The sequence below is a fragment of the Asterias amurensis genome, chromosome 1 (genome assembly GCF_032118995.1).
Source record: "Asterias amurensis chromosome 1, ASM3211899v1".
In the NCBI taxonomy this organism is placed as follows: domain Eukaryota; kingdom Metazoa; phylum Echinodermata; class Asteroidea; order Forcipulatida; family Asteriidae; genus Asterias; species Asterias amurensis.
Window position 1 is genome coordinate 297,401 of NC_092648.1, and position 21,674 is coordinate 319,074.

At 38.6% G+C, this 21,674-nt stretch overlaps 1 protein-coding gene across 1 annotated transcript in view; it reads right to left on the bottom strand.

Annotated features, from left to right (window-relative positions):
- LOC139941338 (spectrin beta chain, non-erythrocytic 5-like) overlaps positions 1-21,674 on the bottom strand; it is a 62,761-nt gene that overhangs the window by 4,764 nt on the left and 36,323 nt on the right. Inside the window, exons 47-72 of the mRNA XM_071937784.1 lie at positions 21,446-21,529; positions 20,855-20,973; positions 20,288-20,402; positions 19,738-19,851; positions 19,089-19,271; positions 18,689-18,790; positions 17,927-18,115; positions 17,425-17,502; positions 16,685-16,857; positions 15,770-16,007; positions 15,028-15,165; positions 14,418-14,543; positions 14,067-14,197; positions 13,427-13,613; positions 12,726-12,926; positions 11,959-12,189; positions 11,306-11,488; positions 10,478-10,669; positions 9,186-9,341; positions 8,439-8,656; positions 7,527-7,716; positions 6,781-6,957; positions 5,912-6,016; positions 4,917-5,078; positions 3,055-3,937; positions 7-143 (exon numbers count right to left, since the gene is read on the bottom strand). Coding sequence (XP_071793885.1) covers positions 7-143; positions 3,055-3,937; positions 4,917-5,078; positions 5,912-6,016; positions 6,781-6,957; positions 7,527-7,716; positions 8,439-8,656; positions 9,186-9,341; positions 10,478-10,669; positions 11,306-11,488; positions 11,959-12,189; positions 12,726-12,926; positions 13,427-13,613; positions 14,067-14,197; positions 14,418-14,543; positions 15,028-15,165; positions 15,770-16,007; positions 16,685-16,857; positions 17,425-17,502; positions 17,927-18,115; positions 18,689-18,790; positions 19,089-19,271; positions 19,738-19,851; positions 20,288-20,402; positions 20,855-20,973; positions 21,446-21,529 — 4,812 coding nt within the window. The remainder of the gene's footprint in view (positions 1-6; positions 144-3,054; positions 3,938-4,916; positions 5,079-5,911; positions 6,017-6,780; positions 6,958-7,526; positions 7,717-8,438; positions 8,657-9,185; positions 9,342-10,477; positions 10,670-11,305; positions 11,489-11,958; positions 12,190-12,725; positions 12,927-13,426; positions 13,614-14,066; positions 14,198-14,417; positions 14,544-15,027; positions 15,166-15,769; positions 16,008-16,684; positions 16,858-17,424; positions 17,503-17,926; positions 18,116-18,688; positions 18,791-19,088; positions 19,272-19,737; positions 19,852-20,287; positions 20,403-20,854; positions 20,974-21,445; positions 21,530-21,674) is intronic.

The following is a 21,674-nucleotide window of genomic DNA, read 5'->3' on the forward strand; positions in this document are numbered from 1 at the left end:
ATGCACCTTTTCTGTTGTTTTTGTCTCTTGGTGGTGTGGGAGTTCGGAGCTTGCAGTTCTTGGAGAGTCACTGTAACTAAATAATGGAGGAGGACCACAACTTGGCAACGCTGGTGGCTCTGGCTCTGTCTTGACACACTCATCTGTCAAAAACAACCAACACTCAAAATATTAACAACTAGTAAGGTGTGTATGCTACGTTTTGAAAAGGCAAGGGCAACAAGGCATTATTTAACTCCTTGGTAAAGGGCACCGTATGAGGTAATTGTAAATTTCTACTAGAGCATTTCAAGGGCACCAAGGCAATGACTAGGGATAATGGAGGCAATCCCATTTGATGCCCCATGAAATATCAAGCCTGACCTCTTCTTGATCAATGCCCAATTTTTACACCAAACTTCCACTAGACCCCAAGTCTAAGGTTTGCTCATCATTATTGAACTTGAAATGGTTATTTGTATAACAATTGATGGTCATTGTCGGCAGCAGACTCATTAACCTTGGTGTACTCCAATGGCAAGGGCTTAATCGTGATATCACTTAGCAACCGTTGCCACGTAGTAAATACGGAAAATAAGCAACGGATGGACAAACAATATATGCTTGAATCTTACAGACCCAAGGTTGGCCGCTATTTACACTTACAAAGAATCCCTGATCAATAGTTAGTCATATATAACAAACAGGTAGTAAACAACTACTCAATACAAGCTGAAATGTACAATTTCTATCGATCCCTAGGGTAGAAACCTTCACCTTATAGTTCTTTTATTGCAAGCGCTACAGCCTATATCATATATTCACTATTAAAGAGTATATGACTCTTTGCTTCTAAATTAGTAAAAGTAATAAATTGCTAATTAGTATCATCAAATATATATTGCCTTCAAAAAAAATTCAGTTTTGCATATGAAACATCGAGGGGTTCTTGATTTCCAATTTCTAGCAATAATCATGCATAGTTCTTGTTAGCTTTTTAAGAAATCTTTACAGATGGGTGTCTCACTGTTTTCATGGCAGGTTTGCAGAGTTATGTAAGGCTACTGCGCTATCTTTCAACATCTCCATCATCCGACATCCCCATATTCTGACACCCCTGGTTTCCTATGTTTTGACAACCCCCTTGAGAATTACATGCTAGGGTTACAGTTAGAGTTAGGATTAAGCCCGGTTTATAATTATTGTGAATGCTTCGCGCGAAAAAAAAGGTTCCTGCGTCACAAATTGAAGGGGAGCGCATACGGATTGATGCATCACCAAAATTTGCTTAGCATTCACAAGAATATGGACCAGGCTTTATGGTTAGGAATAGGAACACACACTAGGGGTGTCTGAACACAGAGGTGTAAAAACATCTATAGGTGTGTAACCATTGAAGTACAACACCTTGTATGCCAGTGTAGGGTGTGCATTACACACCACACCATAATTCACAGCATTTTGCATTTATTTCTGGCAACTATAACATCCGATATGGATTGGTTTGATAATGCTGTCTCATGCATACTACGGAAGGATACAGGAGACAATGCATAAAGAATTATCCTACCAATACCTAGGAAGAGAAAGTCTTTGGTGTATAGTAAATAACCACTCTGCATTAGCATTGGACTAGACTGCATCCGTGACTAATAAATAATAGTATGCAGGAAGGTACAATTTCAACATCTTATACAACAATCAAGAATCAATTATATCCAGCATAACTTATGATCATCCATCCATAAATGCATCTTATATAATGGATGTTTCTATTTGAAGATTCTTAAGTGGTTGTCACTTTGGGTGAATAGTAAAAAAGATTTTGATTTTCAGAGCTTTTTGTTGTTTAGACACTAGCATAGTTCTCTTGGAGAAAGACTCTGCTAGGGTCCAAGCGTCAGGCCATTAACTATTTTGTGAATTTATACCATAGGTCCATTTGGTGGTAAGCAGTTTCCAACAGTTCATTCTGTTTTCTCCGCTTGTTGTTGTGTCAGAGTGAGTAAGTTTGCCCAAATTCACATTTATCAACTCGGCACAATTGTTATTACTGAGGGCATGACCAATGCAGGTTTGGTAATACTCAAACACACTGGATATAAGAATGTACTTCATTTTTAAAGGTGTCAACATTACTTTTCCAGAATTTATGAATCTTTTTAAAATAGTAAAATGTGTTTATTTTTAAAAGATGTCAACATTCTATTTCCAGAAGTTATTACTCAATGGTATCACAACACAGAAACTGGACTTACTTTCTGCACCTACATGAAGGTGAGAGGTGATAAATAATAAATGAAGTCTGATTAAATAAAACCCCTATTAAGCACAGAGAGGCACTGTGGCATATTACACAGTAATTAGCCCCTACTCTTTCATAATGTGTTCTTAGTAATTCAACACGCTGGACCTACAGCCCTAATGCCCTAGGCAAAGGACAGATCAATTATGGTTAAGTGTCTGACTGGATGATATAAGAGCCTTGACTGGGAGCTAACCTACAGCCTGACAGCACCAGAACCCAGAGTCCTTGGTGCTAAGATGCTTTGCCATGATGCCAATTAAGTAAATAAGACAAACATTATGCACCAAACAATATATATCATTAAATCTGGTTGTCAAGCCAAGGATTCTCAGAAAAGCAAACTTAATCACTGTACAAGCCAAGAACCCAATGGAGAGAAGACAAGGAAGGAAGTTTCAGTTTTAGATGTGGGAGGAAAACCCCAGAGAACTATTGCAGGGAAAACCCACGCATACAGGTACGGACTGATAACCCAATCCATGTAGTGCTCCCAGTGGGTTTGAACTACGGTCTGAGAGGTTGAAGGCAAGGAAAAAGACGACTACGACAACCCGAACACCCTAAATGTGCATACATGGAAAAATGTTTCTGCAAAATATGCTACCACTAACATTATTAACAATTATTTTGCAAACATCTGAGGAGACAAACTAAGCTTCTCAAACAACCCCCCCCCCCCCTGACATATTTATCCAATCAAATCTAATGTACATGTACATCAGGGTTTATGAATGCAATCAAATGTCACATTGAAAAAAATAACTTACCGTTATTTGAAGTGATTTTCGGTGAAGTTTTCTCTTTGCTTGTGATCGAAGGATTTGATTCATCAGGTAGCGATGGTAACGAGCCGATGCTTAAATCATCATCATCATCTAAATCATTCAGATCATCCAGATCATCGTTAATGATTGGATTCAGATCATCTGGTTTATTGACTGACCAATCACCATCTATTAACGACGATGGTTGATCTTCCAACGATTCCACTGTTTGATGATTATTATTGCTGTTAAGAATCAACGACTCAGTGCCTGGACTGCGTCTTGTTCTTAGTCCTTGTGTTTTCACAGCATCTTGGCGATTCCAATCATTGTCACGTGGACTTTTTGATCTTGGTGACATCTTGGTCTTTAGTCCTTGTGACTGGGTTGTTAAGCTCGGCTTTGTGGACTCAGATTGGGTTTGTTTGTACCGATCTGGACTAGATAATTTCTGGATGTTCAGATTCAAGCTTTCCCCGCCATCTTTCGATTGATTCTTTTGGTTTTTGACGTTGGATTTTACGCCTGGATCCAATGTCAAATTAGGACTGATTCTGACTGAAGCATCCCTAGACTTGCTAGTAGTCTTCTGAGATGGGAATGAAACTGGTTGATAGCTGTTGAAGCTGGTAGGAGTTTGTGAAGGATCTTTCTTGTTTGTAGCTAGCTCCATAGATGGTTTATCGTCCTCGTTAACAGAAAACAAATCATCGATAGAAGTGACTGGTGTTGAAGACTCAATGGTGTTGGGTTTGATGGAGGGTTTTTGGATTTTACTTTTTCCAGTCCCCTCTGGAGTAACGTCTTTGTTTGGCAAAGCAGCATTGACTTCTTCTTGTAGCTCGTCTTCCAATAATTCTTCTTCTATCTGAGCAACCAGCGCAGCCTGAAATGCACAAATAATAATGAAGAATGTGTAAGTTTCATTTTACTTCATTTCATTTCGGTTTTATTAAAAATACCAAACAACAAGTCCAAAGACTACAAATATTTAGATTACAAAAAGTGAGATAACAACATCCTGCAAAAATAGGTGATTTGGCCAGGCCCAGTGACCTTGCTATAATCAGAGTTGACTTTATTATTATTGATGTAATTTTGTCCAGCTAGAATGGCCTGAAAATGACCATCTGCTGACCCGGGGAAAGTAATGATGTATTGAAGAAGATACAGTCAAGCTAGATTACGACTTTGTATGGACGACATTAATCTTAGATAAAGGTACAATAAAACATCTTTTGTTGCGGCAGGGCCAAAGGGATTTCATCAAAGTACCGTGGATGGATGACAGACAAGATATAACCAGATAATACTGTGATTAATGTCTGATTTTCCAGTGACTGTCTCTGGTTAAATAATAAATAATCACATCTAGAGGACATCGCCCTGCAATTCCTACTTTCATTTCATTTCTGGTTGGTTATAATTCATTTGATATTCAATGAAAACTCTTTGTGTCTTTGTTGCTATGCATATGACCTTAACAATTCCTTAAATTTGCAATCTTTAATGCAATCTGTACTATTTATATACGATGGGTTTTTCATCATACCAATAATTTGAGTACATACTGCTAAAATGACTGCCTAACTGTAAAATAATAATATTAAAAATTTATATCGCGAATGATAAAAAGCGCATAACACATGTTATAATGCACAGAATGGAAGAAAAAGAAAAAAGAAAAAAGACGAGGCAAGGCGACCATAGAAGAAAGACAAAAAAAGACCAAAAAGAACCAAACAAATTATAATCTAGTAATGTGTGTTGAACAATATAAACAGGTCTTAGCTTATTCATCGTAATGCTAGGATAGCTTGGACTCGATCAATAAACTTGGCAAAGAACAAGTCAAAGAAACTTACTCTTTCATCATCTCCTAGTGCTTGGGGTGAAGTACTATCAACTCTTTCTTGATTCAAATCTTGGTCTTCTTGATTAATAGAAGACAAATCAATCCCATCATGTTGAACTTCATTCAAGATGTCATCAAGACGCTGCTGATGCCCAAATGACTGCTCTTCACACTTTATACAAAGACATAGAGTGAGAAAAAAGAATAAGCTAACGCGCTTTAGCCCAAACAAAAGAACCGATGTATAAATGCAAAAAATAGTTAATGGCCTTCGAGCCTTCTCGAAGATCGAAAATGTCAGGCAATTATCTATTTTTTGCAAAAAAAGATATTTCATTGAAAAACATTATTCTTTTATATTTTCTTTTAAAATGTAATCATACCAAATTTACTACAAGATATAATCTTTCATCCATAACTATTTGTTGATCATGTTCTTTAGTTCACCAAGTCAGTTCTAATACGATACTCCATGACTTAGACAAGTTATTTTAATTACCCATATAACTCAGCCAGAATATATCACAAAGTATCTATGGTTGACTAACAAGCTGACAAACAATGAGAAATTATATTTCTAGGCACAAACTGAATAAAATCATTGAGTATTTCCACAGTAATGATAATCATATAATAATAATACAGTACAAAAGTATACTGTATACTGTCAAAATAATAATTATACAGTATAAAAGTATAGACTGTCCTAGACTGAACATCTGACGGTACACTTAGAGGCTCGTCAATTACGCCAGAGATCTGCCTTTTAGCCCATCTCCGTAATCACCTTTGACCTCGCATTCATTTCACATGGCCTTCATGGTCCTGAGATAAAGAGTTAATGCCGATGGACATGTTTATACATATAAAGCCAATACCCGTCTTTAGCCTTGAGGATAAAGAGAGGGGACCAGTTTAGCACCATCCTTTTAAATTGACTTAATAATATTAATAGACAATTACTTATAAAGCGCATATCACTGTAAGTCCCCTAGAAGCACTTACCTTGGTTTTTCTCTTGAGGGCGGCAAACTTCTCTTCTTGGGCAGCGATGGTCTTTTCAAAATCTTCATGTCTCTTGATCATTTCTTCAATGTCCAAAGTATCTTCCTACATACATAAACATAATTATGGTTACGCACACATCGAGATATGTAGTTCGCACACATCGTGAATATAGCGAAAACCGGCATGCACACATCATGAGTACAAAGCGTAACGCAGCACGTAACGCGGCACGCATCGCGGCATGCAACGCGGCACGCAACGCGGCATGCTCACATACGGAATACATAGTGAAGGGTCACGCATACGTCACAGCCACCTAATAGAGTTATTATTATTTCCAAACACTTAACACTATCAACTCATAAAACACCCTGAAAACCACAAGGATAATGAGACTACAGACCGGATGCAGTGAGGGTAAAGCACTTTAACATTAAGACGAATACAAAATACCTACATCTAACTCAACAGACAGAAATAATAACCAAGATAATAGAATTAGCTGATTGGAAACTGCTTACCAACCGAAGGACCTATGGTATAAATGGCCCCAAAATAGTTGACAGCCTGAGTCGACCCTAGCAGAGTCTTTCTCAATGGCTGTACAGACAGACTCTTCTAGGGTTGAATCGTCAGGCCATTAACTTTTTTTTTTTTGCAGAAACAACAAACACTGAACAGTGCAATTAACTAACCTATAGTAGAAAAGACCCCCAAATAAAAAAGTTGATGGCCTGACGGTCGACCCTAGCAGAGTCTTTCTCAAAGGCTAAACAGACATCTACGAGAGTTCAAACATCAGACCATTAACTATTTTTTTTTTGCAGAAACGATAACCATTGAACTAATGATTGAAATGAACTTACCAGGAACGATTGATCTTTGAGTATTGGATCTCTAGCATTCAACCAGGTCTCAGCTTGTTGTAGATCTCTCTGGAATAACTGAGCATCTAAGTAAGTATCGTACACTGACTGCTTATCTTGCCACTCGCCTTGAAGACTGTCCCAGGAAGTATGAAGCTGCTGCACCTTGTCAGAAATCTAAGGAGTACAAAAAAAAAGAAACAGATGAGCAAATAAACAAAAGGGATATTCAATGAAAAGAAGTTTGTAGAGCAGAACCTTTGAACACACTTAAGCCATTTTCACACTACTCTATTCCCCGGGGTTGTCCCTTGGGTAATATCGGCTGGCCTGTTCACACTATGATCCCTTTACCCCTGGTCTGCCCTCGGTCTGCTCAGTGACTTACCTGGCAAATGGCATACCCGATGAATAACCACAAAATCCTGGGGTATTCTTGAAAGACGCAGCCGGAACCCCATGGTATATGGATCTAGGCTGGGACAGTGTGAAGGTGCGCTGGGGTAACCGTGGGGTAAAAATAAGTCCCAGGTGCCATCCCAGGGCTGTGTTCAACGGGGATAAGAAGTACAATGTGAAAAGGGCTTCAGGTCTTATTTAAATCAAGTGATTTGGGCTGTAGCTGTTGGCTACAACAACCACATTGACAAATAAAACTTGCAAGCACCACTGCCAAAGCCTGAATAATACCTTTAAAATATAAACAAATATATGAATATCGGTTTAATTGCCAGCATGAATCCTACCTCTTCAGATAAGAAATGGCCGTTATCAATAAGATGTTTGCCAGTATTAGTAAACTGCACCAGCCCATCGACTCTTCCATCAATCTCTGCTTTATGTTCAGCGTGTCTGGCCAGTAAGGATTCAGCACTGTGAACATCATGAGGAGTTTCATGAGTAGAGACTAACGCTATCATCTCATTGATCCATGCACTGCAAGATAACATTAAAACATGTATCAATCTTTAGACTCTGTAGCTTAAAAAGTATGATTACTTTTATTATTACTTAATATATGTTAATAGATTATTATTTCTTTCATATATGAGATATTGCCCAACTCACAAGGCCTGGCAGCCACTTCAAGGTGAGGGCTACCCAAATCAACTGCCACCGGGGGCATGTTGCCACCTACTCCTGGGGCTGAAACAGGGTTACCCCCTTCACAGTCTGTAAGGATGTAGGCATGGGTAGCATCCACTAGGAGCCTGGCTGGTAGAGCAGAAGGCACTACCTTCCCAACTTTTTATGAAGCATTTATGGTTAAGTGCCTTGCTCAAGAACACAAGTGTCATGACTGGGAATCGAACCCACACTCTGCTGCTGACAACACTAGAGTTTGGGTCCGTGAACTCAGCCAAGACACACCTCAAGCTCCTTTGTGTATTAATGTTGTTAGATATTTCTGGTAACCAAGGATGCCTTATAAGTGAACTTAATCACTGTAGCTCACAAGCCTGAGGAAACCTATAGAGAAGGGTGCTGAACCAGAAACACTGGGTTAACCCCTTACTCTTCCAAGTGGGTATTCTGGGTTATTTTCTGTGTACAACCAATAATAGTATAGTGTCCCATCCAAAGGACAAAGCAATAAGGTGACTTGGTTATTCAGAACTTCTCCTTTCAGAATAACATAAACCAGAGAATAGACTCACCTTATTTCTCTGTAATCCTTCAGGTAAGTTTGCAAATTCTCTGTTTGGGAAAGACGATCTTTGCGGGTCGCTGCTTCTTCCAGAAGTGAATTCCAAGCTTCAACTACAGCATCATTCTTAGCACTGATATGATCAAATGTATGAGGGAAATGCTCTACTAGCTGAGATGCTGTTGAGGAGATGGAGGCAACTTGCTCCTCTAACGCTGCTAGGTCTCTCTGTAGAGATAAATCAATCATAATAATAATAATTACTATCTCATTGGCCAAAACTGCTTTTATGTAATGTTCAAGTAGCGGAAAAAACAAAGGAAACAAAAGACCCACCATAAAACCAAAAATTGTACATGGTGGGAGTGTAAATTCTTTTAATGGTTGTTGGTTCTGAAAAGAACCAGTGGTTGACAATTAAACATTTTAATCAGTATACTCCGCTCATCTTCAGGAGAATGATCAGAGTATACTGATCGAAACATTGAGTAACCTAAACAAAACATTGAGTTGTCAACCACCGGCTGTTTTTTCCAGAACTAACACTAGTAAAGAGATTTACACATGGTGCTACCACAAACCTAAACTTAATATCAAAAGCAGTCAAATTTGCAAAGCAGAATTTTCTGCTAACAGCTTTCTGAAACTGGGCCCAGTGCTTTATCTCACTGTCATAGGTTCATATCCCACTCCAGCCAATTTGTCTTTATTCACATAGACAAGATATGATATAAACAATCCCCAGTAATCAACCTACCTCTAGACCATTGTGGCGTCTAATGAAAGCTTGTACACTCGCCAAGTCATGACCGTAATTCTCTGACGATGCCGCAGTTTCTTTTTCTTGAATCCAACTTCTTGTCTCCTCAGAATCACGATCAAATGTGTGAATCAGTTTAGCTGCTGCTAAAGCCTGCAAACAATTATCAAAAGTTGTATAATTTGTTTAAAATCTGTCAATATTCTAGCCATTAAAAATGCAATTGTCAGGAATGAAAACCCAAATCATTTGTAAACCTAGCACCAGTAAATCTCTTTCTCAAAGTTTTAATTAAATGCCAATAATAGGATAAATAGGAAACAAGAATTTTTTTTTAGATGTGGGAGGAAAGTAGGTAGGGACAGATAACCCAATCCACATGCAAGGCTCCGGTCTGAGGTGGGATTCAAACCAGGGTCCACAGAGGTGAAAGGCAGGGAAAGAAACCACTGAGCCAACCTCAAGATTTCTAAACATGCCGTCACTTCATTGAAACTTTATTTTTATGAGATAGCTCCTAACATCACAAGGCAACAGACAGCCACTTCAAGGTGAGGGCTACACTTTAAACTAGTTTGGGCTATCAACCAACACCAGCGGCACGTTGTCACCTACTCCTGGGGCTGAAACAGGGTTACCCCCTTCACAGTCCATGAGGATGTAGGCATGGGTATCATCCACTAGGAGCCACCTACTCCTGGGGCTGAAACAGGGTTACCCCCCTTCACAGTCCATGAGGATGTAGGTATGGGTATCATCCACTAGGAGCCACCTACTCCTGGGGCTGAAACAGGGTTACCCCCCTTCACAGTCCATGAGGATGTAGGCATGGGTATCATCCACTAGGAGCCACCTACTCCTGGGGCTGAAACAGGGTTACCCCCCTTCACAGTCCATGAGGATGTAGGCATGGGTATCATCCACTAGGAGCCACCTACTCCTGGGGCTGAAACAGGGTTACCCCCTTCACAGTCCATGAGGATGTAGGTATGGGTATCATCCACTAGGAGCCACCTACTCCTGGGGCTGAAACAGGGTTACCCCCCTTCACAGTCCATGAGGATGTAGGCATGGGTATCATCCACTAGGAGTCACCTACTCCGTGGGCTGAAACAGGGTTACCCCCCTTCACAGTCCATGAGGATGTAGGCATAGGTATCATCCACTATAGGAGCCTGGCTTGTAGAGCAGAATGAGCATAACTGTTTACGAAGCAATTATGGTTAAGTGCCTTGCTCAAGTGTCATGACTGTGATGTTGAAATAAGCATTAATTATAAATCAACTTACCTCTGTTCTAACATTAGTGACTTCCTTCAACTGTTCCCACAGTTCCTCTACTTGATGACATTTATGTAATATTTCTTTCTCATCTCCAATTCCTTCATCTACAAGATGGAGACTCTTAGATCCTACAGCAGTGATCCGGAACTCATTGCCAAGAAGGTCTCGAGTAAAGTCACTGAATTTAGCTTCCAGGATCTAATGATTGGAAAAGAACATTGAGAGAATCCATGATAAGAACTTGAGTAAGATTGGTAATAATGATAATAATAAAGACATTTATAATGCACAAAAACACACCCACCCAAGGGGTGCTCTAGGCGCTTACGAGAAGAAAATTAAAAAATGTCAACAAAAAATTTCGTCCCATAAGGTTTGTTTACGGTTTGGTCTTGAAATTATCAACAGTTCCACAAGTCTTCATCGAGTTGGAAAGCGAAGGCGAATACTCGATCACCCCATGTCAGCCACATCCTCATCTCACCTTTCCCCTTCAAGCCGAGAGGCCTAAGGGCCTTGTCACATGAGGCAACTTCTGCAAAACCAGAGTCCCCTAGAAAATTACGTGAACATTCAAATGTGAATGGATTCTCTTCTTGGAGACGCCTGAAACTGAATTGCCTCGTGTAACATAACCCTAAGACTGAAGTGCAATCTCACCAGTTTGCTCTGCTTTTGGCCACATGTTTATCTCTCCAGTTTGCTCTGCTTTTGGCCACATGTTTATCTCTCCAGTTTGCTCTGCTTTTGGCCACATGTTTAACTTCATTTCAAGACTACCACAATCAGCCAAATATTCAATTCAAACTCAGCTTTCATTATTCTTAGTCTTACCTCTACATGCTCTAGATCCTTGCCATAATCCTCCGATGATGCAACAAGCTCCTTCTCTTTGATCCAATCTACAGTTTCATCGGTATCACTGAAGAATTCATACAGCTTCTTATGATCCAATAAGGCTTTCCTTCGGCGCGAAGATAAGTCCAAACACTCTTGATACAACGATTCAACCTCAGCCTGAAATAGGTACAAATAAAAGTCACTCATTATCTTGTAAAACTCTATTACGTAAAGTTGTTTGGTTTATAACTACATTTAAGTGACATGCTTACCATAACTTTAAATTAATATTGCTTTCTAAAATGGCAGACCATTGTCAGGCAGTAGCCGCTCATGACATCAGTGGCTACTGCCTGACAATGATCTGCCATTTTGGAAAGCAAAATTCTGTAGTAAGCAGCACCATGAACTTGGGCCCACATTCTTTGTCAATTTCTGGTATCAATATTAATGTGCTATAATTCTCATAAAGGTCAGTCTATTTAATCATTAACAATCATTTCTTATTGTGTGTGGACAAATATATCAATGTACTCAGTGTACACCCCGCCTTTTTTTGCAAAATACGATAAAGTAATAAAATTAAAAGCACCAACAAACCGTTATTTTATAACAAAAATGTGAAAACAAACCAAGTTTGTAATTACCTGTCTCCTTTTAATATCTGCGCTGTCAAAATGTTGTCTCTCTATGAGTCCATTACTCAACCCAGCCAAAGAATCAATTGTCTTGTGGAAGTTCTCTACGTCTAAATCCAGAGCATCAAGTTTCTTGATTAATGACATGACTGAATCTTCATCTTTCCCGTAGTCCGATCCCGATAATAATCGCTGCTTCTCTTTCATCCAAGATTCTGCTTCAACTACCTCAGAGTAAAACTGAAAAAGAGAAAGACACTTTGATTATAATTCCTTAGGATCAAAGTACTTCAGTTAAAGACACTGGACACCTTTGGTAATTGTCAAAGACCAGTGCTCTCACTTGGTGTATCCCACCATATGCATAAAATAACAAACCTGTTAAAACTTTGACTCTATTGGTCATCAAAGTCGCAAAAAAATAATGAAAGAAAAACACACTTGTTGCAAAAATTTGTGTGCTTTCAGATGCCTGAGAAAGGCTTCAGGCCTGAAGTCTTTCTCAGATTCAAATATTTTAGTGGGACATAACCTCTTTCCCCAAAACTATGCTACTTCAGAAGGAGCCGTTTCTCACAATGTTTCATACTATCAACAGCTCTCCATTGCTCGTTACCAATCAAGTTTTTATGATATGATAAATGTTAATGTCGTCTGCTACATACACACATGTAACACATCACAGGTAAATGTTTGGAGAAAACCAAACATGAATTGATGCATTAATTATTCCAAATAATCAAACCTGTCTTAAAGATAGCTCCATTGCTACATACCGTTTGTGACTCCAGTGCATCCAGTAATTTAATCTTTCTATCTTCAGTTTTCTCTTTAAGTTGATACCACAGAGTTTGTAGCTGCGTCAGTTCTTGATTGATGTCCGTTAATGCATAATGCTCTCCTTGGATCAATCCTTGGGCTGAGTTGATGACAGCATTTATAAGTGGCTCATGTGCAGTCAGCTCAGACTCCAAAGCCTATAAAGACAATGAGTCAAATCATAGTAGTATTAATAAAAATATCAATGGCTTCTTATCCGTTACTCAGTTACGCTCAAACGCTTCAACATCAAGTATTTTCCTGCAAGGTGGGACTAAGTATGAGATCTACTCGTTTTACATAGCACCGTGCAATGGGTAAGGTGCTTTGGCGCAACATGCTGCCAATCAAACCAGGAACAATGGGGCAAACCCCTTTTCTTTAGGATAAGTTCACTGGGTTCAACACACAGGACCTACAGCTTTACGTCCCATCCAAAGGACGCAGCAATAATGAGGTGTCACTACCAGGAATCGAACCCACACTCTGCTGATCAGAAACATCAGAGTTACAGTCCGGTGTTTTAAGGCAGGGACTGACAATCCACATAGTACCCTGGCTGGATTTGAACCGGGATCCTAGAGGTGTAAGGCAAGGCAGGATACCACTACGGCATACCTGACCAACCATGAGTTATACATGTAAATGAAATCTATACCTGATGTTTCTTGTAGAGCCTCTGCACAGCATGAAGACTACTTCCTAAATCATCAGACGTTACCATCAATTCCTTCTCTCTAATCCATGACATCTCATCATCAAAATCTCGATGGAATTGATAAAGAAGTAGAGCGTCTTCTAAGCTGTCTCTTCTTACACGCATCGGCTCCCTCAACGCATCAAACCTAAACAGTGTCAATCCATTGTAATATTTAGTATCATCAGAGTCAGAAATATACCCCTCACTGTGAACAGGAATGAAAAAGCTGTCCATATATGACATGATATAAACAATAGTTTGAGTTCCGACACTCTACAAACCAGCCATAATGTGGCAGTCTCCCTAATATTTATTTTCTTTTTTTACATGTAAAGTCTGGCAACCCTGATCAAATAAATTTACAAAAAAGAGAGACTGGGAACATTAGGGTAGAAAGCTAAGTTGGTAGAGTGCCAGCACATCAATCCAGTGGTCGCAAGTACAAATCAAATCCTGCTCTAATCAGTTGCTGAAGTCCAACAAAAAATTGTTTTCAATTTACCCAGACAGTTTACCTTGTGGTTTATTATTTGGGAATTCTTTGTGTCGGACTGGTAAATGTAATTTTCAAGGGGTTGATGTTAATGCTGTTACAAACCTTTGTACAATCTGTTGAGTTTTCTGAGTCAGTTCTTCACTCAAGAAATGTTTTGCTTCTTGGAATGATTCTGCCATTATCTTGGCCTCGGAGACTTTGGCATCGTGAGCAGTCATCTGAGACTCAAGCACCTGTAGGGAATAGTCAAATACAGATATCAATGTACAAATATAGAATTTTAATTAAATTTTATTTGATAAATTAATTAATTCTGGTTGTGAAGCCAAGGACTCACAGAAAATCAAACCTAATCACTGCACTAGCAAATAACCCAATGGAGAGAAGACAAGGAAGGAAGTTCCAGTTTTAAATGTGGGAGTAAAACCCCCAAGTGTACTTTGAAGTACTTACAGTATGTTTCTTGAGGAGTTTGTTGACACTACTAAGGTCTTTGCCAAGATCTTTTGAAGCAAGTTGCGTTTCTATTTCAGTCAACCAGGTAGTAAGGTCATCTAAAGAGCGTTGAAATACTAAAGCCTTTGGAACAAAGAGAATCAGTCATTAATGAACACATCACTATCTGATACACTTCAATTATACAACTATACAGAAATTATTGTTTCAGTTTACGACAATGAATCTTTCTGATACAATTCAGTTTAGGATTGTATGGTGTCATGGCCGAGTGGTTAAGAGCATCAAATTCAAGTTCTGATGGTTAAGTCACCGGAGTGTGGGTTCAAATCCCAGTCATAACACTTGTGCCCTTGAGCAAGATACTTTACTATAATTGCTTCTCTGTACCCAGGGGTATAAATGGGTACCTGCGAGGGTAGAGGTTGATATTGTGAATTAAAAAGCTTTTGGAGCGCCACGGCAGCTCGGGGCTGTATACTCCCTAATGGGAGCTGAGAAAGATTAAAGGAATGTTATTGGCCCAATGACCAGGGCACTAATGTAAAGCGCATTGATGCAATTATTGAAAAATGTGCTATATAAGAACTAGTTATTATTATAATACCTGATATGCATGATTGAGTTTATCTCTCTTCTTGGTTGATGTATCCATGAGTTGCTGCCATTTTGCCTCCATGTCAGTCAACTTATCCTGGACCTCATTGGATGCAAAGTGATTTGCAGTCACTAAGTCTGTTCCTTCCTGAAAACACATATGTTGAAATCAAACAGAATATCAATCCAATGTACATTTATTGTTTTATCAGGTACACTGCCCAACTCACAAGGCCGGACAACGGCCACTTCAAGGTGAGGGCTACACTTAACTGATTTGGGCTAGCGACCCAAATCAACTGTCACCAGGGACTTGTTGCCACCTACTCCTGGGACTGAAACAGGGTTACCCCCTTCACAGTCTGTAATGATGTAGACATGGATATCATCCACTAGGAGCCACCTACTCCTAGGGCTGAAACAGGGTTACCCCCTTCACAGTCTGTAATGATGTAGACATGGATATCATCCACTAGGAGCCTGGCTGGTAGAGCAGATTGCACTACCTTCCCAACGTTTTATGAAGCATGTATGGCTAAGTGCCTTGCTTAAGGGCACAAGTGTCATGACCAGGATTTGAACCCACACTCTGCTGCTGACAACACCAGAGCCTGGGTCCGATGACTTAGGCCGCTCGGCCAGGACACATCTAATATCAAGGTTGCAGTGATGTAAACACAATAAGAGGCTTGTATGCATCTCAAACATTAAGATATAAAACCCTGTTATGGATTGAGTTGGTTGCTATATACCTTTGTTATAGCATCTATCCTGTCTTTATTAGCCATAAGTTCAGCTTCAAATGCTTGATGTTTTTGTATTTTTCCCTGGAGGTTACAAGGATCCTTGTAAGATTCATCTTGAGATATCTGAAGTTTCTCTTCAATCCATGACATCACCTCGTAAACATTCTGAAGGAACTGGTGAAGTTGCTTCGATTCAACGAGCTTACGATGTCTTGTATTGGCTTGGGACCACAGTTTGTCTCGTCTGCAAAATACAAACAAATTGTGTAATTTGTTTCAGAGAGGAATGCCAGTGAAAGCTAATGCTCACATGATGTGATTAAACAAGCACAGAATAAAGTACATGCAAAGTACATTCAAGAGGGCGCTATCAATCGATTGCACAGTGTGCAATAATTTTAAAGCCCAATTTAAGTTTGGAAATTGCTTTGGATAGAATGAAACACAGCTCTCAAGAAATGCATAGAAAGTCAATGCAGAGTCAATGTGAGCTGAGGTTAAAATGTCAGGCCTCACTGCGTTTAAACAACTACATTAGTTTTAAACCTTCATCGCACTTAGGCCGTTTTTACACAACTCTATTTCCTGGGTTTGCCCCCAGGGAATAAATGCCAGCCTGTTCACACTATAGTAGCTTTACCCCTGGTCTGCCCTCTGTCTGCCCTGGCATGTGGGCATACACCAGGGATTAGCCACACCAGCTCTGGAGTAGGGGGAAGCGGTAAAACCCTGGGGTATTCTTAAAATGTTCAGCCGGAACCCCATAGAATAGGGACCTAGGGGGTCACAGTTTGAGAGTGGGCTGGGGTAACCATGGGGTACAAAAAGTCCTTTAGCCTCTCCAGGCCTGTGTTCAAAGGGTATAAGAGATCAAGTGTATAAGGCTTTTGTCTCCCTTAAACCATTACATGTATGTCTTACCTTTCCAGCACAGCTTGAGATCTTTTATTGATATTCTCCACGTCATAATGACTTCCTTGTATCAGCTCAGAAGCAAAGTTTTGTAACTCCTCTATTTTCTCTGCTTGAGTTTGCAACGTCTTCTCAAATCCTTCATGTTTCTTGACCAGAGTTTCAGCACTGGTCAAAGAATCCTGAAACAGTAGAGAAAGGAGCTGGGTTACCTAAAGGGCTTGCAATCAGGGAGATTTCGTAAAGCAATCAAGGAGATATTTAGAATTACATTCAACATAGTATATTCTGCAATTTTTTCTCATAGTCTAATGATATTGGTTTCTTCTAAATAGCTAGTTGTATTGTGTATTTCGTGTACCTTTTGTATTATTATTGTATTTTTCTAGCTTTAATTTTCCAATTTGCTTACTTATCATTTATATATATTTTTGTGAAGCGCTTAAAAACTTATTTTTTAGTATAAAGCGCTATATAAATATAATCTTTATTATTATTTTATTTTAGTAGGGACAAAGTCACAAGTGTCATGACCGGGATTTGTACCCACACTCTGCTGGCAACAACCACAGCTTGGGTCTGATGAACTAAACCACTCGGCCAAGACAAGCCACAGACTTCAAGCCTAACAAGTAAGTATACAACCATGAACAAACAGGATCTCTACAGCAACCATGAGCTTTAGATGCTGAAACTACAAACTTAAGAGAAAGAATGCTGGATGAAATCAATGTCAATAAATGACTTACTCCAATGTCTTCATTATGCAGGATAGCATCTTTAGATGTGAGCCATGTCTCTGCTTGGTCTACATAGTCATTGAATACCTGAATGTTGCAATCAAATAAAGACAGAAAAAAATGTCAATGAACTTTCAAATCAACAATAATAATTAAACTATCAAGCGTTTATATAGAGCGTCATTTGTCTAGAAAATAAAATCTGACGTGAAAAACGTAAACAATCAAAGATCAAAGGAAACAAAGAATATCTAGAAATAGAAGATCAGGGGGAACCCCTTCTCTTAAAGTGTACTGGGTTATTTTACATGAATTAAACAACACAACGGCCCATCCACAGGACAAGCAATAATGTTTTTTTGCTTAAGGACACAAGTGTCGAGACCAGAACTCAAACCAAGAAACAGCAGAAATTTAGTCTAGTGCGCTTGACCACTTGGCTTTGACACTTGAAGCAAGCGCCATGAGAACTTTTGTGGACATTATTATTTTGATGATGAAACTTTCTTACCTGTAAATCCAGACATTGAGCCAGTAGATCTTTCCTCTCTGTCCATACATTATTGACATGTTGTTTCAGATCTTCAAGTCGTATCAAAGACGTCTGAATATCTTCTCTTGCATGATTGCCTTGTTCAATGAGTCTATCTCCAAACTTCTTCAAGTATCTGAATGTACTGTCTCGACCATCTATCTCAACCTAATTCAGATCAGCACAAACACACTCTCACATCAAAATGGCTAACATAAATGTTGCATTGTAGTAAAATGAGATAATAAAAAGTATGTATATATGGTTTGCGGAAACCCCATGTGTCTATCTACTAGCTGGGTAGATTATGTTGTTTTGAGAAATTGTCTTGCTATTCTACTACACGGGATAGATTTTTCAGAATTTGGGTTTTAATAACTTCACTGCCACTTAATTTGTCTCAACGTTTTCGACTAGCTTGCTTTAGTCATCATCAGGAAAATGTTAAAATCCCTTTTAAAAAACAAATAAGGGCAGGTGCAATGTGAGATAAAGAGATTGTTACCAAGCCCCTTTCATAGCTATCTAGCCCTATGTTGGCTCAGTTGGTAGAGCCCAGGCGCGTTAATCCGAAGGTCGCTGGTTCAGATCCCGCTCTAGTCAATTTTTCTTTGTTCAACTCAAATCACAGTTTATACATGTGCAATGCTCTATTGGTTACATGCAGAGGCCTCAGATCAAGAGATGTAAACATTGAGAGACTATTTTTGTGAGACTGTTAACATTTTCCAGTCCACTCACCTTTCGTTCTTTGTGAAGCTCACACATATTCTCAGCTTCTGGAACACTTTTAGCCAAGTCACCAGACGTCATCCTTGCCACAATATCACTCACCCAATTATCCTATAGGTGTCAAACACAAAAAATTTCTACATTACTGTCTGCCACACTCACCATTTTGGAAGTAAAATTGAAAATCAAAATGATGGTAAGTATTGGATTTGATTTAATAAAAAAGACGCGTACATATAAATTTAGCCTCCAAGAAAGACCCTGCTAGGGTCGAAAAAGCAGGCAATGATCCATTTTGTTTACATATAAATGAGTCATTTCAATTGATGCTAAAAACAAGTACATCGGACATTGTGGATCATTTGTTTTCAACTTGTACAAAGATTAAGAAACAAAGATGCTGCCTTACCATTTCTCTGAAGTCTTTATTGAATTTCTGGAGATTATAAGCTTCTTCTAGCCGTGCTTTGCGTACTTTAGTAAGATTACAAAGAGCTTCCCATTTCTCTGTAGCCTCTTGTTGCTTGGCTTGGATGCTGTCTGCATTGATGGGTTGGGAAACTAAGAGAATCTTGGCTTCGGCATAAGTATCCTGGGAATGATCAAATGAAATCACTTCAATCAGTTTTGTTCAAATTGTTTTCAATATTGTTTTCTTTTACACGTCCAATAGCACAATTAGCACCATTAACAGGATGAATTGAAGGAAAGCCCCAAATGGGGAAAACCCATGCAAACAGGTAGGGACTGAAAACCCAATCCACATGCAAGGCTCTGGTCTGAGGTGGGATTCCACCGGGGTCCACAGAGATAAAAGGCTGGGAAAGAAACCAATGAGTCAGTCTGTTTGTGACAAATACCATCGACCATCTTGTAAGAAACAGTTACCCTCAACACAACCTTGTTCCCAGAGGTGTACAATCTCACCATGTCATTTTTGCCATAACTTTGAAATATCCAAACATAGGAAATTTTACTGATCAATTCTGTGTGAGAGTATTACGCTATGCTGACTTACAGCCATACACAAGAAAAACATTTATCTAGAATGGCCTTACATTGAGTTTATCTTCAATTGCTGTCAGATCTTGAACCAAGTCTTGATGACGTCTTTGAAGACTCTCAACTCCTTGTAGATCCTTCCCTAGTTCATCACTGGACATAGCATTGGTCTACAAGGAAACAATTAAAACTCTCATTCTGAAGTATTTGAATTGAAGTTTTGAATAACTTACAAACCATTTATTAACAAACTACTGTCATCAAAGTAATTAACAGAGGCTATTAACTTAGACAGTACATAATGGTACACTTATAAAGTCTTAAGGATGTGCTTGTTGTACTCAGGGGATTGTCAACAAGTCTGAAACTGGAATCCAGATCTTCAGAGCTACATTGAAATAATGGCATTTCCATCTTTTGATAACCCCTGGCGTTCTGGATTCCAAGGAGCTTTTGGAAACAGTATCCTCAGTGCTAGGCCAGCTTTATCTGGGAAAACACATACATTTTTTGTTACTAGAATGAGTTTAAATAATCTGAATTTAGAAAAAAGTTTAAAATTTCCTCTCCTTGTGTACTTAATAAAACTACTTGAATATCTCTTACCTTTTCCGCAATGCGTTCTTTAATTTCATCCACATCTCTATTGAAGGCATGAACCTCTAGAGAACCAGCCAGCTTAGCACGGTAGTTAGCAAGACCTTCTTGCATCTCTTGCCAACTAGAAATTATGCATAGTGAAACATACACAGAGTGAAAATACATAAAAAAAGAATACAAATAGTGAAAAAATAAATAATGAAGTTTGCTAATATTTATAATACAAACATTTAAAAAATACAAAGTGAGAAAAATACAAATAATGAAAAGTGCACTTGTGACAAATACAAATGTTGAAATAACACAAATAGTAAATAAACACATTGTAAACAATTTAGATTTGGGCTAGCTAGAAGAAATATTAAAAAAGAAAAAATACAAGTAGTAAAAATACAACTGGTAAAAAGTTACTTGCAAAAGTTGACACAAAATACAGCTAAAGAACAAACTAGATACTCGGATATTTCAAAATGGATCAGTTGAACACCAACAATCAGAGCATTGAATCAGATATCCAATCTACTAATGTTAAACACTACTCTTTACAACCAAGAGGTAGAATTACTGGCTTACCTCAGTACGATACTTGCTCGTCTATCTTCAATAGCTCCACTGTCTCCCAGTGACTCTTCAACAAGTTTCTTACCAACTTTGTTGATTTCATTCACTACAGAGTCATCCACGGACATGTCCTGTAAATACACACAGGTGTAAAACGTTTTGTTAAATTTTGTATTTCGAACTTGTCATTATTACAATAATTTTTTAACAAAAATTGTGATATTTATTTTCTGATGGACAAAGTAATAATTTAGATAGACAACCTTAAGTCTCTAACCTTACGCTAAAATGGTGTAAACCGCCATTTTATCTGAAACTCTTTCTCCAGAGAGAAATTTAAACCATGACGTTATCAGACAGCGAAAAAATAAATTGATTAGTACATTCCAAGGAGGAATTTTGAACCATTCAAAACGTCTAATTCAATACCATTTTAATTGAATATCGTCAGAAAATGATATTGGTTAATTTTGTTCCAGGTTTGTTTTGATAGTTTTCCCATAAACATTTATGAGCCAACAATACATACTGACCCCTTCATGGTTTTGTTTTAGTGCTAAAATAAAATATACCAATCATTGTATTCTATCTAATTCTACTTACTGCTCCAAGATCATCCAATTTCTTCTGCAGTTCACAGCAATGTTCATAGTCTCGCCCAATGTCACTTGCAAGAACCATCAATTCCTGAGGAAGAAAAATTTAAACCAGATTTTAAACAGTTAAAATTAAAGAACAGTTGTTAAGTAAAAAACAATGAGCCAAGTAGTTAGACTGTAGAACTTGCAATCACGATGTTGTGGGTTTGAATCTTACCAAGCTAACCGCTGAA